The 20,706-nt window shown below is 39.8% G+C and overlaps 1 protein-coding gene across 1 annotated transcript in view; it reads left to right on the top strand.

The window, feature by feature from the left end:
- KCNU1 (potassium calcium-activated channel subfamily U member 1) overlaps positions 1-20,706 on the top strand; it is a 127,899-nt gene that overhangs the window by 37,794 nt on the left and 69,399 nt on the right. Inside the window, 8 exon segments of the mRNA XM_047770421.1 lie at positions 1,617-1,722; positions 3,027-3,109; positions 4,435-4,504; positions 8,175-8,327; positions 11,610-11,722; positions 12,318-12,386; positions 16,698-16,787; positions 16,928-17,025. Of these exon segments, the coding sequence (XP_047626377.1) occupies positions 1,617-1,722; positions 3,027-3,109; positions 4,435-4,504; positions 8,175-8,327; positions 11,610-11,722; positions 12,318-12,386; positions 16,698-16,787; positions 16,928-17,025 (782 nt within the window).

Here is a 20,706-nt window from a genome sequence, read left to right as displayed (position 1 = left end):
TTGTACTCTTGCGTTTACTGTATCTTTTCTTATTTCTTTACATTTATTCCAGTCTTAATATCCAAAGCTATAACTTTCCTCTAAAAGATTGCTTTTATTGTATCCAAAAAGTATGTATTTAGTGTTTTCAGCATAATTTATTTCTAAGAATTTTAGAACATTTTTATAATTTCTTCTTGAAAAAATTAATGAGATTTTCAGCAGTCTGTTTTTCAAAATTTCCGAATATGAGTTTTTTTTTTTTTTGCTTTTTAGGGACGCACCTGTGGCATGTGGAGGTTCCCAGGCTAGGGGTCTAATCAGAGCTATAGCTGCTGGCCTACACCACAGCCACAGCAACGCAGGATGTGAGCCACGTCTGCGACCACAGCTCATGGCAATGCCAGATCCTTGACCCACTGAGCGAGGCCAGGGATTGAACTTGCAATCTCATGGTTCCTAGTCGGATTCATTTCTGCCACGCCTCGACGGGAACTTCTAAGATGAATATTTTTATTTTTTTTGTTATTAACTTTTACTTTCATTGTACTGTGATGAGAGGTCATAATATGCATAACAGCTATTTTTTGCAGTGTGTTGAGGCTTTTCTTATTAGTTAAGTGCATTATCGTTTTGATAAGTATTTGTGTGCTCTTGAAAAAAAATTAGAATTATTCACAATAGCCATGATGTGGAAACAACCAATATATTCCATATATATATTATATATATATATGTATATATAATATATGTATGTAAAATATGGAATATCATTCAACCCTAAAAAAGGAAGGAAATCCTATCACTTGCATATAACCTGAATGAACCTGTAGAGCATTATGCTGGGTGAAATAAGCCAGAAAGAATAAGACAAATACGTTGTATCACTTACATCTAGAATCTGAAAGCAAAGTCACACAGCAACAGAAAGTAGAAAGATGCTTTGCCAGGGGCTGGGGGTTGGGAAAATAGGGGAAAGGTGGTAAAAGTGTACAAACTTTCAGTTTTAAGATGTGTTAATTAACTTAATGAGAGAAATCCTTTCACAATGTATACATTTATCAAATTACCATGTTGTATACTAAATACCTTACAATTTTAATTGTCAGTTATGCCTCAGTAAAGGTGAAAAAATTTTAAATTAGATATCATAAATGTTGCTTGTGGAATTTATAAATATCAAAGTTAATGTTTATTCTCCTTGATCTGTCAATAATTTTGATGCATTGAGATCTTTCATTACAATAGCAGATTCATCACTTTCTCTAGTTTTGTTTAAAATTTTTCATATACTTAGAAATCACTTTGTAAATACAGAGCCATTTTAAGATGTCTTTTTGAATAACTGAGTTGTTTTTATTTGATCCTGAACTTCCTTTTTCTTAGTAATCCCTTTTTTTTAAGTGTTAACCTGATTTGTATTTTTTCACTCTAATTGATTACACCTGAGCTTCAGACCCATTCCTGGAATTAGGCTGGTGCTATCAACATGACCTAACTATGTGGATTAATAATGGTGGATGGATATTTTCTAAGAGGAGATTAAGGTGTTTATTAAATGCATTAAATCAATATCACAATCTCAAAACCAAAGCCAACCTCCTTTTTCCATATCTGGCCCTACGTCCTTTGTCCAGGGTCCCTCCGTCTTTGGAATTGGAGACCATATTTAAGTGCTACATGGCCTATACAACTTTTGTTTCTGGGTCTGCACTGAAGTGGGAAGATCTGAGGCGAGTTGCGGTAAGATCTAATTCTTTTACTCCTTGTAGTTTCCCTAAATTGAAGCAATTAAGATAATAGGGTGTATTGCTCTTCCCAAAAGTATTACTCCAGACTCTTAAATTGGGTGAAATATGACTTCTTCAATTTCTTTTTGTTTTGTTTTTTGCTTTTTAGGGCGGGACCTATGGCCATATGGAAGTTCCCAGGCTAGGGGTAGAGCAGGAGCTACCAGCTGCTGTCCTATGTGGAATCCAGGCTGTGTCTGCAACCTATCCCACAGCTCATGGCAATGCCATATCCTTAACCCACTGAACAAGGCCAGGGATCGGGCCCGCATCTTTATGGATATTAGTCAGGTTCATAACCCACTGAGCCACAATGGAAACTCCCGACTTTTTTAAAAGCTGATCATAAGGGAAATGGTAGTAACTGACCTCTAAACCTTAACAAATCCAAGCAAACCTCCTTGTATACCTGTACTTATATTATTTGTTTCGCTAAATTCTCTATTTATCTAGTTTTATTTTATCAGTCTAAGAGATCTGAAAAAGTTGTAGATAGCAGAAGTGTGTTATATATTACTATCCAAGTAGGATTCTTACCAGATGACAAATTTCTAGGAGTCAATCAGCTTTTATTAACTTCTCCCAAACATACTGATATGCCCTATGATAGGAAGAGCATGGAGGAAAATAGGAGAGATCCCACTTAGGCTGAGGTTAAAACAGATGAGCAACAGCCAGTCCTCTAGACGTCTATGGTGGATCAGTGCCAGCTTCCACTCATGTTTTAGATTTCACAGATATTTATACACCTAAATGTTCAGCTTTTAAAAGCAGAGATCTGCTTTAGAGTCAACACACACAAAAAAAATTGAAGCAAAACTTGACAAACCACAGTATAATCTTTCTCTTTCCTGCAACTGGAGATTATAAGAGCCACTTCAGTAATTTTTTTTGCTATCCTGAAGGGTAAATAAGTATCCAGGCAATTGTGTAAAAAGATCTTATTACTCATCACCAGTCGTAAATTGATGTTTGTGGATAATAGGAAAAATGTCACTGTGCACTTTAGCCATTTTAAAGCTGTCTGCATAGGTGTTAGGGACCCTATGGCCTCGTCCATCTGTGCAGATCCTTATTTACAGCATTTTCTGGGCTGTAATTCTGATGTAGAGACATCCTTATCACAAGTCCTTCTCAAATGTGCTCTCTTTCTTATTGGAAATTGTATGACAAAACTGTAAGAAAACCCAAAAGGGGGACATTTGAGCATTTCCCATATAATTAACAAAGTGGCTGCTGTTTACTCTTGAAGAATAGGTGGACTCTGCAGAAGCTTGTTTGATTATAGCCAACCCTCTATGCAGCGATTCACAGGCTGAAGACACTTCAAACATCATGAGGTAAGAAGCTGGCACTGTGTCTTACATGTTCCAATGCTCATTTTACTATCATTTCTATAAGATAAAGCCCAGTGCATAGGACTAAACGGGAGATAATGTCATCTATTACAGCGCAGCGTTCATCATTTTCCAGGTTTCTTCCTATTTTTTTTTTTGCTCCAATGGACTGTGCAGATGTATGAAAAAGGAAGTCAAAATAGAGTATACTGTGTGTTGATGTGCTTCTCTGCTTACTTTCCTAAAGCTCTATATGGATCTAGCTCTTTAAATTTAAAAAGCAAGCATACAGATAACTGATAACTCTTCAGATCACACCATTCCAACTAATATCCCCTCAAAAATAAAGATGGTAATTGTGACTCATGAACCTTGTTAGTAGATTTATTTATTCGTTTCATTTTTTTGTTTTGTCCAATAGTCCTACTGAAAATTGTGCATGGTTCAATATGATGTGCTTTTAGTCTGACTATTGGCAAGTATTTTCAAGATTTACCATCACTGGAGTTCCCATCATTGTTCAGAAGAAATGAATCTGCCTCATATCCATGAGGACAAAGGTTCAATCCCTGATCTCAGTAGATTAGGGATCTGGCGTTGCCATAGTTGAGGTGTAGGCCACAGACGTAGCTCAGATCTGGCATTGCTGTGGCTGTGGTGTAGGCCAGCGGCTACAGCTCCAATTCAGCCCCTAGCCTGGGAACCTCCATATGCCATGAATACAGCCCTAAAAAAAAAAAAAAAAAAAAAAAAAGATTTACAGTATGTAACTGTAAATTATCCATGAGCAGGAACTTAATTTGTGGTAACAAATGTAAACTATTATTGTGATGGCAATGCCATGGTTACCTAACCCAGATGAACTGTTGGTCTTCAGAACAAAATAAATATACATAGCCAAAGGTGACTCTACAAAGAGCAAGAAATAGCTGAGAACTTGCATCATGCAGTAAATATGAGAAGGGTCCTAGTTTCTTAGACAGTCTGTGGGCTACTTCAGGCTATAGATAGCAATTTAGTCTCTGATTTTTTTTATAATTAATGTGTTTAAGTTTTAAGGCTAAAATGTATGAAACTGTTTATTTCATCCTCAAAAACTGGTCTCAGAAGACCACAGTCTCTTCATACCAGAATCTGATAGATTTAATTCACTAAGTTACTAAATCCATAATACTCTTTTGTGTGTGTGCTTTTCAAGATCATAACAGTGAACTTTGTAATATCCTTTCCTGTACTTACCCACACAGCAATTTAACTTTAAATTGAATTATATTACCAAGATATTGTATGTGGTACATTACTGATGAGCCCATTTGTTCTTTATGTAGGGTACTCTCCATCAAGAACTATTACCCTAATACAAGAGTCATCATACAGATACTTCAATCCCATAACAAGGTACTGTAACATTCTAGCCCCTCTCCTCTTCTTTTAGTCTGTTGAGCTAATTGAATGTAAGTAACATTTGAACAGATTACTTTCTTTTTCTTTTTTTTTTTTTATCTCTTTAGGGCCACACCCATGGCATATGGAGGTTCCCAGGCTAGGGGTCTAACTGGAGCTTCCACGTCACAGGCACAGCAATACCAGATCTGAGCCATTTCTGCGACTTACACCACAGCTCACAGCAATGCTGGATCCTTGACTCACTGAGTGAGGCCAGGGATCGAACCTGCAACCTCATGGTTCCTAGTTGGATTTGTTTCCACTGTGCCATGATGGGAACTCCCTGAACTGATTACTTGCTAATGGGGCCATACACAAAAAAATTTTTGCCAGTTTTAAATGAAGATTGCAGTCTCATTGAGATTATTAATCATATTAAATGTAAATTTAGAGAGGGTTATGTTTATATACTTTAAAAGCTACTGCCTAGAGGTCTGGAGTCCAATCATCTTGAATTTAGAGGCTAAGACACTGAGACACTTTGGGACACTTAAAGGTCTTAACATATCCTGAAATACTGGGAACCACTAAAAATAAAGTAGGCAGATTAGACAATGACAAAGTTTGAGAGATAACCAAGGGCTAGGGCAGAGTTGAACAATAAAGTTCATCTACTACATGGGTCCACTCCTTCAAGACTGAGAGAAGTGGCTTTTTTATCTCGTGCATAGAAACTGACACAAAGAGTCTTAGAGAATGAAGAAACAGAGGAATATGTTCCAAACAAGATAAAAGAACAAGATAAAACCTCATAAAAGACCTAAATGAAAAAGAGGTAAACAGTTTTTCTGATAGAGTTCAAAATAATGATCATAAGATGCTCCCTGAGCTGGGCAGAAGACTGGATGGACAAAGTGAGAATTTCAACAAAGAGAAAATGTTTAGAAGTATCAAAGAGAATCATAGTGCTGAGGAATACAATAATTGAACTGAAAAAATGCAGTAAAGAGGTTCGAAGCTAACCAGATGAAGCAGAAGAAAGGATCAGCAAACTCAAAGACGGGATAATAGACCTCACATAATCAGGGCAACAAAAAGAGCAGGAATGACAAATAGTGAAGGTAGCTTAAGGGACTTATGGGACAACATCAGGTAGATCAACATTCACATTAGAGGAGCTCTAGAAGAAGAAGGGGGAGAAAGGACAGAAAACTTACTTGAAAAAATAATGGCTATTAAATTTCTTAAACAGACATCCATATTCCATGAACCCCAGAAAGTTCCAAGTAAAAGGAACCCAAAGAGACCCATATCAAGACACATTCTAATTAAAGTGTCAAAAGTTGAAGACAAGGAGAGAATTTAAAAAGCAGCAGGAATTCCACAGTGGCCTAGTGGTTAAGGATCTGGCATTCTTACTGCTGTGGCTCAGGCCACTGCTGTGGTCCAGCTTCAATCCCTGGTCTAGGAACTAGCACATGCTGTGGGCATGGCTGAAAAAAGAAAAGAAAAAAAAAAAAAAAACAGGAGAAAAATAACTAACTTGTTGCATATAGGGGAACTCCCATAAAATTATCAGCAGATTTTTCTAATGGAAACTTTGCAGGCCAAAAAGCAGTGGCACAGTATTTTCAAAGCACTAAAAGAAAGAAAGAAAAAAAAAATCTGCCAACCAAGAATACTCCAAGATTCTGTAAAGTTGTCATTCAGAATCAAAGGAGCTATAAAGAGATTTCCAGACAAGCAAAAGTCAAAGGAGTTCATCACCATTAAACTAACCTTACAAGAAATGTTAACAGAACTTCTTTAAGTTGAAATGAATGAGCTAATTAGTAATGGTAAACATATGAAAGTATAAGACTCACTGGTAAGGGTAAATATATGGTAAAATTGTGAATATTCATAATTGTAAAGGTGACAGATTAATCAGTTATAAAGCTAATAGGAAGATTGAAAGACAAAAGTAATTAAAAATAATTTGTTAAATGATACACAAAATATAAATAATGTAAATCATAATATCAAAAATAGTATTTGGGTTGTGAGAGTAAAAATATAGAGCTTCAGATGTGATCAAATAGGTTATCATCAACTTAAAAGAGATTTATAATTATAAGTTGTTTTATTCAAGCCTCATGGTAACCACAAAGCAAAAACTTTTAGTAAATATACAAAAGAGAAAGAGAAAGGAATCTAAGCATAACACTACAAAAAAAATCATCAAATTATAATGAAGAGGGCAAGAGGAGAAGAAAGAAACTGTAATTATAAAACATCCAGAATTGATAAATGATAGTAAGTACAATTATAATCATTGCTTTAAATGAACTAAATTACCTGATCAGGAGATGTGGAGTGACTGAATAGACAAAAAACAAAAACAAAAACAAAACCCATCTATATACTGCCTATAAGAGACTTAGGTGTGACACACACAGACTAAAAGTGATGGTATGGAAAAATATATTCTCTGCCAATGGAAAACAAAAGGAAGCTGGGGAAGCTGTACTTATATCAGACAAAAGAGACTTTAATACGAAGACTGTAATAAGAAAAAGAAGAGCATTACATAACAATAAAAGGGTCAATCTGACAAGAGGGTATAACATTTGTGAATATTTATGACACCAACATAGAAGACCTAAATTTATAAAACAAATATCAACAAATATAAAGGGAGAAATAGACAGCAATACAATAATAGTTGGGGACTTTACTACCCCACTCTCATAAATGGATCAGGATAAAAAAATAAATAAGGAAATATTAGCCTTAGACAACATGTTATACCTCATGACTTAGTTGCAGAAAATTCTATTCAAAAGCACCAGAATACACATTCTTCTCAAAAAGAATAAGAAAGAATGAAATCTTGCCATTTGCAGCAATGTGCCTGGACATCAAGGGCATTATGCTAAGTGAAATGAGTCAGAGAAAGACAAATACCATAATATCTCATTCACATGTGGAATTAGGCAAACAAAAAATCACTTGAGCTCATAGATGCAGAGAACAGATTGGTGGTTGCCAGAGGCTAGGGTGGGTAAAATGGGGAAAGGGTGACAAAAAGTACAAGCATCTAGTTTTAAAAATTCATAATGGTTAGAGTTAATGATACCTCATTTTATATTTAAATTCTAAGAGTAGAATTTCAGAGTTCCCATCACAAGAAAAAATAACTTACAGTTACAGTGGTGATGGAAGTTAACTGGAATTACTGGGGTGATCACTTCACAATATATACAAATATTGAGTGTTATATAGCTGAAACTAATATAAAGTTATATGTTCTCTCAAAAAACACCCAAAACATGGAACAAATGAACAAAAAGTTTACAAATTTGGGGAATTTTCTTGAGGCGTATTTCGTCCTAATGTTTGACTTTTTTTCATTTATTGAAGTATAGTTTCTTTACAATATCATATTAGTTTCAGGTATACAATGTAGTGCTTTTGTATTTTTATAGATTACTCTCCATTTAAAGTTATTACAAAACAATGGTAGTATTTCGCTGTGCTGGACAAAATATTCTTGTTGGCTTGTCAACTTTTATGTAGTAATTTGTATCTCTGAATCCCCTTCCTCTGCTTGCCCCATCCTCCTTACCTTTCCCCGCTGGAAACCAGTACTTTGTTCTCCATATCCTCAAGTCTGTTTCTGCTACCTTCTACCATGAGACAGGTTTTTCTGCCAAAGATCCCCAGCTGGAACTGGAACAGTGGAGACAACATCATCTGTTTCGCTGAATTAAAGCTTGGATTTATTGCCCAAGGCTGTCTAGTGCCAGGCTTGTGTACCTTTCTAACATCTCTATTTGTTGAGCAAAACAAGAAGGTAACCTTGTAAATTGATGTTGAATCTTGGCTCTATCCCCATGTCCTCACATACTAAGATCAGAAGAGAAAGTAAAAATTTAGGAAAGCAAGAAAGCCCTGACAAATGAGATTTGACTTCTACCTGAGCTGGCAAAGGATTGAGAGATGGAGGTTGAGGTCCCAGGTACCACACTGACCTTGAAGAAATTATCTTATTCTTGCCTAAGAATACTTAGCTGCAAAATGAAAATCACAACTCTGCTTCCTCCCTATAGTCCACAGCATTGTGAATGTAAATGTTCATGACTGTAGAAGCACTTGGAGCTACTGACAGTAGAAATATAAATAAAGGTTGGGTTCTTAGTGGAGAAGCCATATACTTAAATATAAGTTAAATACAAAGTAATTAACATCAGAATAAGTATACTCATCAAAGATAAAAAATTAAACAAATAATAATTAAAATCTAGTTATTCAGATTATTTGAGGACATTCTGCAGGGTAAGAATAATAGTTGCCACATGTTGAATGTCACCATGGGTCATGCATTTTAAATATATTGTGTTTCCCCTCATTATTTCAAAGTAATATCCCAGTAACAGAAGCTAACTAATTGACTGCATAGTAAGTGAGTAACTACAGAAGTAGAATTGTCTGAACCACAACCTTACCACTATGTCCTGTGCTTCTGGCTGTTAATTACTCCTGATATCCTACATCAGGCCTTTTGATACCTTTGTTTGAGACAAAATAAGTAGCTAAATGGACTCCTGGGATGGAATATCATAGCACACAGTATGGCCTTCCAAATGCCATCCCCATGAAATGCTCCAGGAAAGGTGTTCTAACCCTCAGCTGGACCTCTGAAGTCCTTCTGTCCAAAGCCTCTCCAGAAAGTGACTTTTCTCTCCATTAAATTATGCGTCCACATCTGCCTCTTCTTATACTCAGTGTTCCTCTTGGCCTCTCTTTGCACTTGATTTCCTTTGTGCAATAAATGCCCCAAACTTGTACATCTTTTCTGGCTCCTTCCCCGGTGCTATTAAGAAAAAGCAAAAGAGGCAAAAGATTCAAGAGACTTTGGCCAGAAGAATACTAACTGGAAACCACAGAGTTCTCCAGTAATTCCTTACATGAATGTGAGGAGATGTCATATAGAAATAAAGAGAATCGACCGTCAGGCAGTAGGACAGAGCCTTGCTGATGCCACAGTAAACATGCTTTAACCTTACCTTAGTGGTCACTGCATATGGCCCAGTAAGTGGCTGGTGAGGAAATTGTCTTTGCCTGCGTATTGTAAGCTGAAAAAGCACAAGATACCTGCAGGATCTGTCGTGATGATTGTGATTGTCATCTCCATGGCTGGAGAAAGTAAGTGGAGTGAGAACGACTTATGAAGACTTATCTCCTTCAAGGAAACGTAGAAGGTAGAGCTGGAAAACCAGCCCTATTATGGTCTTGTTTTTTGTTTGTTTATCTAAAGTCGTAACCTGCTCAATACAATGGTCACCTGTCAATATCTGTAGGATGGCTTTTGGAAGATAGGAACTGAGAGAGATTTGTGGTAATAATAATTTTTTTGTGGGGGAGGGAGAAGTGAAGTCTGAAACCCACTTTCAGAAATTCTAACCTTGGAAGAGTCAGGGCAAGAATTTTTAATGTTGTCCTCTGTTCTGGTGCTTTAGATTCTGTGATTAATTAAACTCACTAAAATTAATTTGGTTAATTAAACCTATTAATTTAGGTTGAATGTCCAAGACTCCAGTGTCTTACCTCCTGCTTTGCTTGCATCAGGCACCTAGTTTCTGCATCTATAAAACAAGACTTACTAATCTACTCATACGCTGCTTTTTCCAAGTACTGAGTTAATATTTGTAAAACTTTTGAGCACCCAGATTATACAGCCTCAGATCAATGCCATGTATCTTGACTATATTGATCAGTTTTGGTGAGAAACTGTAGTCTAAACAGCATTTATTTCTCTATATGGTGAGAAACTATAGGCTGAACAGCATTTTTCACTGGTTCTAGGCACAGAGCATTTCCTTAAGCTTAAATTTAGATGAGATCTAATCCAGCTGGTTTACTCCAGCTCCCCGATTCTACTGCCCAAATCCAAAATCCATCTTGTCTTCCAGATTGCCTATCTGATTTTTTAAAAACTAACTTAGGAAATCTTCATCTCCATAGTTATTTTTCACCCGCTTGAATAAACTGAAACATTTGGATTAGAAGCACTAAGCCAGTTTCTTTAGTGATGAGGACCTAACTGTTAGCTTGAACTGCCTGTGAGGTGAGCCTTCCTCAATAGGGGACTTGAAGAAATTGGGAAAAAGCAGGAGATTCATCTGCATCTTGGGGTGGGAGTGCGTTGTGCTGGAAATAGTTGGTCCTTTTTTGCAGGGCAGAATTTTTTGTTTGTGTGTTCATTTTCCTTTTGTTCTTCCTAACCCCATGATGGCCATCTGAGAGATGTTTCTGAACTGGCATTAAGGGTCCCCAGCCACAGTTTTTGGAAGTTCCTGAAAATTCCAGATGTGCACTGGAGATTCAGAGCTCTATGGGGCCTGTCCTGCTATGTCAGAGTGTCATGGTGATTCTTGTGGCTGCGGCTGGAGGAGAATGAGGAGGGGGCAAATAGAGCAACACAAAATCCCCAGTGGGAGCTTTCACAGATGGCAGAGATGTGTTACCCAGCAGCTCCAGCCCCCGTTAGGTGACATTCAGCTTTTTTTGAGAGCAGTCCTTCTGTCACACCCCCATTTCTCTGGAAGCCTGCTGCTGCTGTCTGTGATCTTTACAGTCTCATGTCCATTGATCACGATGGGTTTTTGAGTTTATTTGAACCAAGATGGATTCTGATACCGAGCAGAAGTCATGAATACTTTCATCTTTGTGGTTAGTCAGTCAGAAAACAAATATGTTTTTTGAAAAAATTTTGAATGGCCCTATTGAGGGAGAGACCACTTGGAGTCCAGATCCTCCTTCCCATCATATTGTTTCTGACCCCAAAACCAGTCTACCCTGCTGAAATTATTGGGAGCAGATGTAATTTCTAGCAGGTGTGGTTGCCCCCTAGAAAGGGACTGAGTGGAGATACCCTCACTTCCTTCTCTCTCTGGTGGAAATAGTCGACGTGTATGTTAGAGTTTTAGTTCCCTCTTTGACATTTCTCCCGTTAATCATGAGGACAAATCTTTCTGGGACCTGCATGCAGTGGGTACTGGTTTGGTGCTTAGCGGAGTAAGAGATCCTATATTCCAAGTCACTGTGTTTCACGTGGCATGACTCTGTATTCCAGATCTGTCCTAAGGTGCCCTGGCAAAAACATTTCTTTAGTGGCCTGAAGAACAAAATCCTGACGCAGCGTCTCTCAGATGACTTTGCTGGAATGAGCTTTCCTGATGTTTCCCGGTAGGTCGAGAGAAGCACTTATCTTCATTCCCCAAGGTCTTTCGTCAATGTTTGTGGAAGTTTCACTGAAGATCAGGCTCCATGACAAATACCAAAGATATAAGAATGGACAAGCTCAGGGAATTACCGTTGTGGCTCAACAGGTTAAGAACCTGACTAATATCCATGAGGATACAGGTTTGACCCCTGGGCCCACTCAGTGGGTTAAGGATCCAGTGGGTGTTGCTGTGAACTTCAGTGTAGGTTGCAGATGTGGCTGGGATCTGGTATTGCTGTGGCTGTGGTGCACAGCCTAGGAACTTCCATACGCAGTGGGTATGGTCCTAAAAAGAAAGAAAAAGGGGGGGGGGGGGGAGAAACCTGGAAGTTTACATTCTGTGCAGGATAATTTCATCTCCATCCCAGTTGGCAGGCCGGCTGTGACAGGTTGCATTCACTTACCAGTGACCATTCTGTGTTTGAGAGGCTCTCCCTCTGCTGACCAGGGTTGGAGGGTGTCGCCCCAGGCAAGGACCACAAAGGGTCAGTTGTGTTGTTTTCAGATGAGTCCTATGCTGCTCTGTCTCTGCTCACAATGACTTGTCTTTCTTCCCAGGATCTGCTTCGTGAAGATGAATCTCATGCTGATAGCCATCGAACACACATCTGTGTGTCACGGTTACTGGTATGAATGAGGCATTGAATCTCTTCTGTTTGTGTCGGGAGAATCTTTAGATTAAGATGTTTCTGGAGTTCCCATCATGGCACAGTGAAAACGAATCTGACTAGGAACCACAAGGATGCGGGTTCGATCCCTGGCCTCACTCTGTGGGTTAACAATCTGGCGTTGCGTGAGCTGTGGTGTAGGTCGCAGACGTGGCTTGGATCTGGCATTGCTGTGGCTGTGGCATAGGCTGGCAACTGTAGCTCCAATTAGACCCCTAGCCAGGGAACCTCCATATGCCTCGGGTGTGCCCCCCCCCAAAAAAAAGATATTTCTGATCATACAGCCGTAACAGAGCATTTGGCCCGTTGTTGAGAGTGGCCTGTGGGGCGCCTAGGCTACCATGGTGCATTTAACACTGTCTCTGGTAACTGGGGTTTGAATCTAATAATTAGAGTTTGAATAGTTACCCTGGGGGGTGGGCAGGAGCTTTTGAGTCTATTCCTATGGTCTTGCTTCAAATCTCCCTCATGAACAGGAGAGATGAAAGGGTTTCCTTCTTAGATCTGTTCCTCTTAATATATCACCAGATCTTGTAATTCTTGGCCATGAAATAATGCCATGAACTAGAATTATTGGTGATAAAAAATATTCCCACACACTTTAGCCCAAGAAACTAATCTACATAATATGGAAAAATGGGAATTTAATTGTTCTGCTGGACAAAGCATGCTGTTGATGGGGTAAAGGAAAGAGGTAACACAAACAGACCATCAGCAGTTCCTGCAAACCTATACTGAATAATGGAAGAAGTTATGTAATAAAATCCAGGATCAGCCTCATGAGATAGTGATAAAAGATGCTGAAAAATAAGAAAAAATGGGGCTTAAGTGGGATGGGGAACAAGAAAAGACTGTTATGTTGGCTTATGTGTGTTTTTTAATGGAAAACTCCCTTGAATTAAATAGGGATCCATAGACTAGATTCTGATCCTGATTATGATTTGCTAGTCCAGTGGCCTTGGAGAAATACTCATTATGTGGAAAATGAGGAAGTCATGTTAATTAACCCCTAAGACTCCTTCCAGCTCTAAAGCAGACATTCATTACCAGGAAGCCTAGAATCATGAGGAAACAGTTAAAATTCAGTAATTTTGAATGATATCGAATGGACTACAAAGTATATGAAAGGTTAGAAAGATGAAACAGCCTGTCAAATGATGGGAATGTAGAAGGTATCTGGGCAAAAGGAATCAGTGGGTTATGGTTCAAAGCAAGTCTTTAAGGAAAGATCAGGACAGATGGCTGGCTCCATTTTATTGAATGGTTCTGCCATGCTCAGGAAGATATCAAAATCTAAACCTACGAGCAAGTGCCCTTTCTGCTGGAAACAGGTCAGAGAGAAGAGGATGGTGTCATAGCCTCGCAAGCCAGGCTATTTGGGTTTCAGACTAGCCCAGAACTTGAGGAAGTTTTAGCATCATGGGCCTCCAGAGACTTGGGTTAGGCATCAGAATTACTTGCGAAGTCTTAAAAGACATAGAATTAAAACCCCACTTCTGACTTTATAAACATCAACATTTCCAAGGGTGGGGGCCTGTGAATTTTTTAAGTCCCCAGGAAAGTCATTTTATTCAGTGGCATTCGGAAACTTTTGGATCAAATACTGTTCATGTCTTTCTGCATTTAACGTCCTAGATTTCTGTGATCTTTACTAGAATGACAGGTAGGACATGGTAGACCAGAAGGATGAACAAGCAAGTCATTCCCACATATATTCAAAAAGTCCTGGTGTTGTTTACTTCCAGGCACATATCCACCACTAGTGAAAGAGACATCTGTTCCAGCAGAGAATGAAAGTTGATTTCTCACCTGAGAGTCAGATGCATCAAAGGGATTAAATCCCTATTTAGCGAAGGTACTGATAACAGCAGTCTTACCTGATTGCTAGTTCATAACCAACATGGCAACAGGCACTTACTTACATTAACTGCTGAAGCCTCACAATAGCGCTGCAGGAAGAGTACTATTATTAGCCTCGTTTTACAGAAGAGGAACCAGGAAAAGTTAAATAATTTTCGCAAGTTTGCATCACTCTCCAGCGGCAAAATGAGAATCTGAGCTCAGCCTGACTTTGGGGCCCCTCTGATCACCAGGCTTTGACGAATCTACCACAGTCACTCTACAACAAAGGGAAATAGGTCATCTCAATGCGGTATTAGGCACGAATATTGAAAAACTGAGAGAAAACCCATCTTTTCTCCTCTTTTATTTTCTCTCTCTCTCTCTCTCTCTCTCTTTTTTTTTTTTTTTTAACAGCTGCACCCAAGGCAGATGGAAGTTCTTGAGTTAGAGGTGAAATCAGAGCTACAGTTGCCAGCCTCCACCACAGCCACAGCAACACAGGATCTGAGACACATCTGTGACCTATGTCAGAGCTCATGGCAACACTGGATCCTTAATTCACTGAGTGAGGCCAGGGAACAAACCCACATCCTCACAGAGACAAGTCTGGTCCTTAACCCTATGGGCCACAGTAGGAATTCCATATTTTCTCTCTCTTCTAATTAACGCATTAGACTAGACTGAGACAGACTTGCAGAGCCCTCAGTAATCCACGGGAACTGTCTCGGAATAATGTGTCACCTGCTAAGAGGTAAAGCTGGACCTGACCCTGATCAGAGATTGTTCTGAGCTTGTCCCAGTGGCCAACATTCCCTAACAGAGCACCTGGCCGTGATTCATGAGGGGTGTGTTGGGGGGGGTGGATCAAGCAGTAATGGCAGTTTGGAAACATACTCACAAGAAGTTCACCTTGCCTTTCAAATGTATCCAGAGAAATTATCGTGACAGTATCTTCACAACCAAGGATTTAGCATGAATTCAGAGGACCCTGCCTTTCATAAAGGAGATAAGACAGTATAAGCTAAGCATATGCTTGCTAGCTAATTAGCAGAAGCCAGTGGTTTTGGGATGGGGAAGGCACAAATCCATGTCCTTTCCTTTTCAGAATTGAAAGCAGTCATTCCAGTGATGTGTTAATATCAGTCAGTGCTCAGAAAGTGCCGGACACCATCTCCGGTGATAATCCACTTGAGCATAGCTCTGCAGCATCTCTCTGCTCTTGGCCTTGGGCTGAAGCAGCTTTGCTGCACAAGCTCTTTTATTTTGGAAGGCTCTAAGGCTTGCAGGGTACTTGGGAGTATCCTAAAAACAGATTAAGTTTTGCCAGAATAAAGACTTGGCCTCTTTCCAACGTGAGTATGAAAGGAGTATGTTTTAAAGGAGGAAAGGAGTACTTTGATCACACACAACTGAAGTGAGGGGCGGTATAGGGCTATAAGGCCTCAGCACACTGGAGGTCTGAATTAAAGAAAATATAAAAAAGAGATCCTGACAAGCAAAGGGAGGGAATGTGGGGAGTTTAGGTCATCATAATAGACAACCATATGGAGGAGCATCTTGGGTGAAGTTTGTAAGACAGCATTTTCAAACACACAAACTGCACTAAAATAGAAAATCAAAGTATTCAAGTAGGGTAGAAATAGACACGACTTACCTGATTCCTGCTGTCAAAAATCTTGCAATCCAGGTAGACAAAAGTCAAAAGAAATATACAAGTTCAAAAAGTGTACAGATGAGAAGTTCCCATGGTGGCTCAACAGGTTAAGAACCCAACATTGTGTCCATTAAGATGCAGGTTCAATCCTTGGCCTCTCTCAGTGGTTAAGGATCCTGTGTTGCTGCAAGCTGTGGCATAGGTCGCAGGTGTGGTTCAGATCTGGTGTTGCTGTGGCTGTGGCATAGGCCTTCAGCTGCAGCTCCCATTCGACCCCTAGCCTGAGAACTTCCATGTGCCACAGATGTGGCCCATAAAAGGAAAAAAAAAAAGTTCACAGGTGAATAAAAGGACTCCAGCTAGCTCATTAGACATAATTTAATTCTAAAGGACAAAGAGCCTAAGATATACACTCTTTGTATAATCATAAGACTAACAGCTGTGTGACTTTGGCCTGTGTGACCGCAGTTAGCTTAAACTAACAAGGCCACTGCATCTGAGTTGGTTTGACTGTTTCCATTTCAGGACAGTCTAGGGGAAGCAATGTACACAGCTCAGAGACTGGGTTACGACTTGGCTCCCCTCAGCATAGTAAGCAGCGATTAAGGAGTGAAATACACTCAGGTTCACATTTTTCACTGTACATTTTCATTGGCTGTAAGAGGGGATTGAGTCGTATTAACTGCAACTTAGAGACTCCAGACAAGATGAAACACCGCTCTTGCCCCCAGCATTGGTAGGGATAATTAGTGTATTTTTATTTTCTGTTTCCAGTGGTCTGATACTGAATCCATCTGCACAAGTTAAGCTCCTTAAGAACACATTAGGGTTCTTTATTGCTGAATCTGCAAAGGATGTCAAAAGGTAAATTTTTTTTTTTATGACTTGATGGGGAGAAAGTCCCAAAGCGAATGCAACTTAATGGCAGGCAGACTGAGTCAGCCTCATGCTTCCTTAGTTTGAAAGCCTCACATTAGTCATTCTTGATTTGTTTCCTTGTCCAGAGCCTTCTTTTACTGTGCCATCTGTCACAGTGACGTGTATACCCCTGAGCTGATTGAGAAATGCAACTGCAGAAGCAAGAATCACCGACACATGGCAGGTAACTGCACTATCTGGCTGTCCTTGACCCTGTATCTGTGGGTGTGGCCAAGGAAGGGAGGGGGCCCATCTCTTAAAAGAAAGTGTCCATTTGGAGTTGTCCAAGAAGTGGCATATATTTCCCCACCAGGCACCCAAGGCCTGAGAATCAGTCTTTTAGAGCTGGGAGAAACCTTACATGTTCTCTTATCAACCCCTTCCCAGGCCAGGCAACTAAGTTCCCAGAGAGATTCAGTAACATTGTCCAAGGTCACACAGCCAGTTGGAGGCCCCTGCCAGCTCAACCCCAGGCACACTGAGTTTCAGCCTCTTGTTTTTCTCTATATCGCACTGGTCTTCTCACCCTCAGTCTGAAAGTTCAGGCTGCAGCTGACTAGTTGGCCATATCATGACCTTTTCTATTTTTTTTTAATTTTTACTGGGATGTCTTTGATGTACAACATTGTATACAATAAAGTGTACAACATATTGATTTGATACTATTTATATTGCCGTGAGATTGCCATTGTAGCATTAACTAAAGCCTCCATCACCTATGTAATTGTCATTTCTTCTAGTTTTAAGGACAAAACCATTCCTTTTCTTTTCTAATTGAACTTGCTCGCTCACCACAACTGTTTTCAGTTAATAGCAGGAAAAGAAAAATTAATCTCGAGCATTCATGATACCCGAGTCCCTTCTGGTTTAAAACTTTGTCTCTTCCTGATATATTAAGATAGTTTGGGGAAAATCCCAGTGTTTCAGCATTTCAACTTAATTCAAAATTTTAATTTCCCTCTTGGAACTACCCGTATCTCTTAAGTTCTTTTCTTCTCTTCCCTCTGTAGTATTCTATTTAAATGAAGTAAACTTGCTTAACATTATAGCCAGGCATCCTTTCAGGAGTTCTCCTTACTGGCACCTGAGGTCTGTAAGTGTCAGCCTCTGTGACCTCTCCATGGGCAACCAGAGACTCTGTTCCTCCTGGATTTGGGTCACGTTCTGTCATTTGTTACTGAAACCCATCATCCCTGCCACAGCCTTTGGCCTCAAGGTCTCCAAAGCCCCTGTACTTCTGGTCTTCTTATTCCATGTTGTTTTGGTCTTTCTGACATGGGGAGCTTTTTAGTCCCCCCACCCCCATGTATAAAACTATGTGTGTCAGAATGTGGGGGTGTGTATTGGGTAGGAGGGATTTAGTCTATTCTCAGGGGTCCAGGCTTTGTCCTTTTTTATAATAGCTTTATCAAGAGGTAATTCAAATACCATAAAGTAAAGACCACATCCCTTTAAAAGGTCCAACAATTCTGTGGGTTTTAGTATGTAAGCAGATTTGTGCAGCTATCATGACAGTCAACTTCAGGGCATTTTCTGTACCCTTAAAAAGAAATTCCACATCAAGCAGCTCTTTTTCTCACACCCCTGGCAACCACTAACCCACCTCCTATCTCTACAGATTTGCCCCTTCCAGGCACATCATAAAGAGGTACTGATATACCACGTAGCCTTTTACACAGCCATGTTGTGGCGTGTATCAGTATGTTACTTTTTTTCACAGCTGAATAAGAACCCATTGTGTGGACACACTTCCCTTTGCTTATTCATTTATCTCTTGATGGACATTTCGATTGTTCCCAACTTTTGGAGACTCTGGGTAATGTTGCTGTGAATTTTGGGGTGCAGTTATCTGAGTTCCTGCTTCCATTTTTTTGTGTAAATACCTAGAAGTAGAATTGCTAAATCAAATGTTAATGCTATTTCTCATTTTTGGAAGAACCAGCATACTATTTTCCACAGCAGCTGTATCATTTTACATTCCTGCCAGCAGTACACAAGGACAAGGATTCCAGTTTCTCCATATCCTAACCACCATTGGCTGCTTTTCTTAAAAGAAAAAAGAAAGAAAAAAGCCATTCTAATGGGTATAAAGTGGTATCTTATTGTGATTTTACCTTAATTTCCCTAATGATTAAAGATGTTGATCATCTTTTAACAAGCATCTTATTGACCATTTGTATGTCTTCTTTGCTCTTCAGATCCTCTGGCCATGATTAAATTGGGCTGTTGTCCTTCTATTATTAAGTTGCATTAAGTCTTTAAATATTCTCAATACATGTCCCTTAAGAGATAGATGATTTGCAAATATTTTGTCCCATTCTGTGGTTTGGCTTTTCATTTTCTTCATGTAATTTGAAGCACAAAATTTTTATTGTAGCAACTCTGGACCCCAGGAGTTGTTATGGTTCTTGCTGCTTGTTCAATTAGGTTAGTGGCTTGCTTAGACTATTTCATTGAATTTTCCCCTGCAGTGTGTAAGGCCTTTGATGTTGTGCATCAGGGTGTGCAGCCTTGGGTAGGTGTATAGTCACGCTTGTACCTGTGACATTTTTTTTTAACTGGGCTCTTTTTATTTGTCTCCTGTCCCAACCTCTGTTAAGCTCTCTGTCTCTGTTGGTATCACACCCAGCTCTTAGGCTACACTAATCAGCTGGGGCTAACTCTGTTATTTTTGTTAATATCATAGGGCATGCATTGCTCTACAGAATTATCCATTTAAATTTGAGCCTCTCTGCAGGAGTAGTTTCTGAGGCCAGCCTGAGAGTGGTTGTGACCTTGAGAGAGCACTGATTAGCAGTTTCTTTTCCTGGTTCACCATAGTAAATTCTGGCCCGTGGTTTACCTTGTTGTTCTCATGGAGCCACCAGTGTCCACTTAATTATTTGCCATCAAAATCACCATTGTTTCCAAGAGCACCCTTGGGTTTGAGCTTCTCCTCTGCTGCGAGTAAACTAGTTCCCTTGGGAAGAACATGGGAGCCCTCTATTCTTGTGGTCTGCCTCTCCCTCTGGGCAGAATCCCTGAGCCACTGCCCTCAAGCTAGGGGGTAGAAACAGTGGTCCACTTCTCTCTAATAGACGCACCTGCTTGTTGAGTGGTGGCAGTGGTAGTAGCTTTGGGCTTGGTTTGCCTCCCCCACTGTGAAACTGATGTCAGCTGGGACAAGGATAATCAGTGCCCCCTGGTTTTCACCCTGTGATGTGGGAGCAGGGCCTCTGCCCCAGGATGACGTCTTTGTGGGGAAGGGAGCCTCTGGCCTCTTGGCTCACCTGAAACTTAGCTTCTGCCCCTCAGGGCAGGGAAATGAGAAAAGCTGGTGCCCTGCCCCTCCCCTCCTTTCTGGGAACTGGAGGGAGAGGTGCTCTGTATTCCTCGGCACACTTACCGGGAATGGAACTTCTGTCTCACTTAGTCAGGGTTGGACCAAGTGCCTGGGGCTCTTATAGTTCTTTCTAAGATGTGGTATAATTTTTTGAATAAATTGTCTTCATTTGCTTCATGCCTGTAGGACAATTTCTAGAGACTTTTAAATAGGCTTGTGTCTCTGTGTGTGTGTGTTTTAATTTTCACTACTTACTGTTGTTTCACAGAGGAGCAGGTCGATGGAACTTCTTATGCTTCCATTCCTCATGCCAGACTAAGGCTCTGTCTTAACCCTATCTATTTTCTCTGACTCTGAATTTTTCCTTGAAAATTAGGCAATTTGGGGCATAGAAAGAAACTATTCCTATGCAATTTCCTGAAATCTCTACTGCCTATACGGTTTGTAGCTGAATGCTTGAGCCTGGGGAATATTGTTAATTACCCAGGTTTCTAAGACCCTAATTTGGATTCAAAAGTTAAACACTGACTCTTTTTGCATTTC

The sequence above is a fragment of the Phacochoerus africanus genome, chromosome 3, assembly GCF_016906955.1.
Source record: "Phacochoerus africanus isolate WHEZ1 chromosome 3, ROS_Pafr_v1, whole genome shotgun sequence".
NCBI classification, from domain to species: Eukaryota; Metazoa; Chordata; class Mammalia; order Artiodactyla; family Suidae; genus Phacochoerus; species Phacochoerus africanus.
The sequence above is the reverse complement of the archived record's forward strand: the minus strand, read 5'-3'. Positions and strand labels throughout refer to the sequence as shown.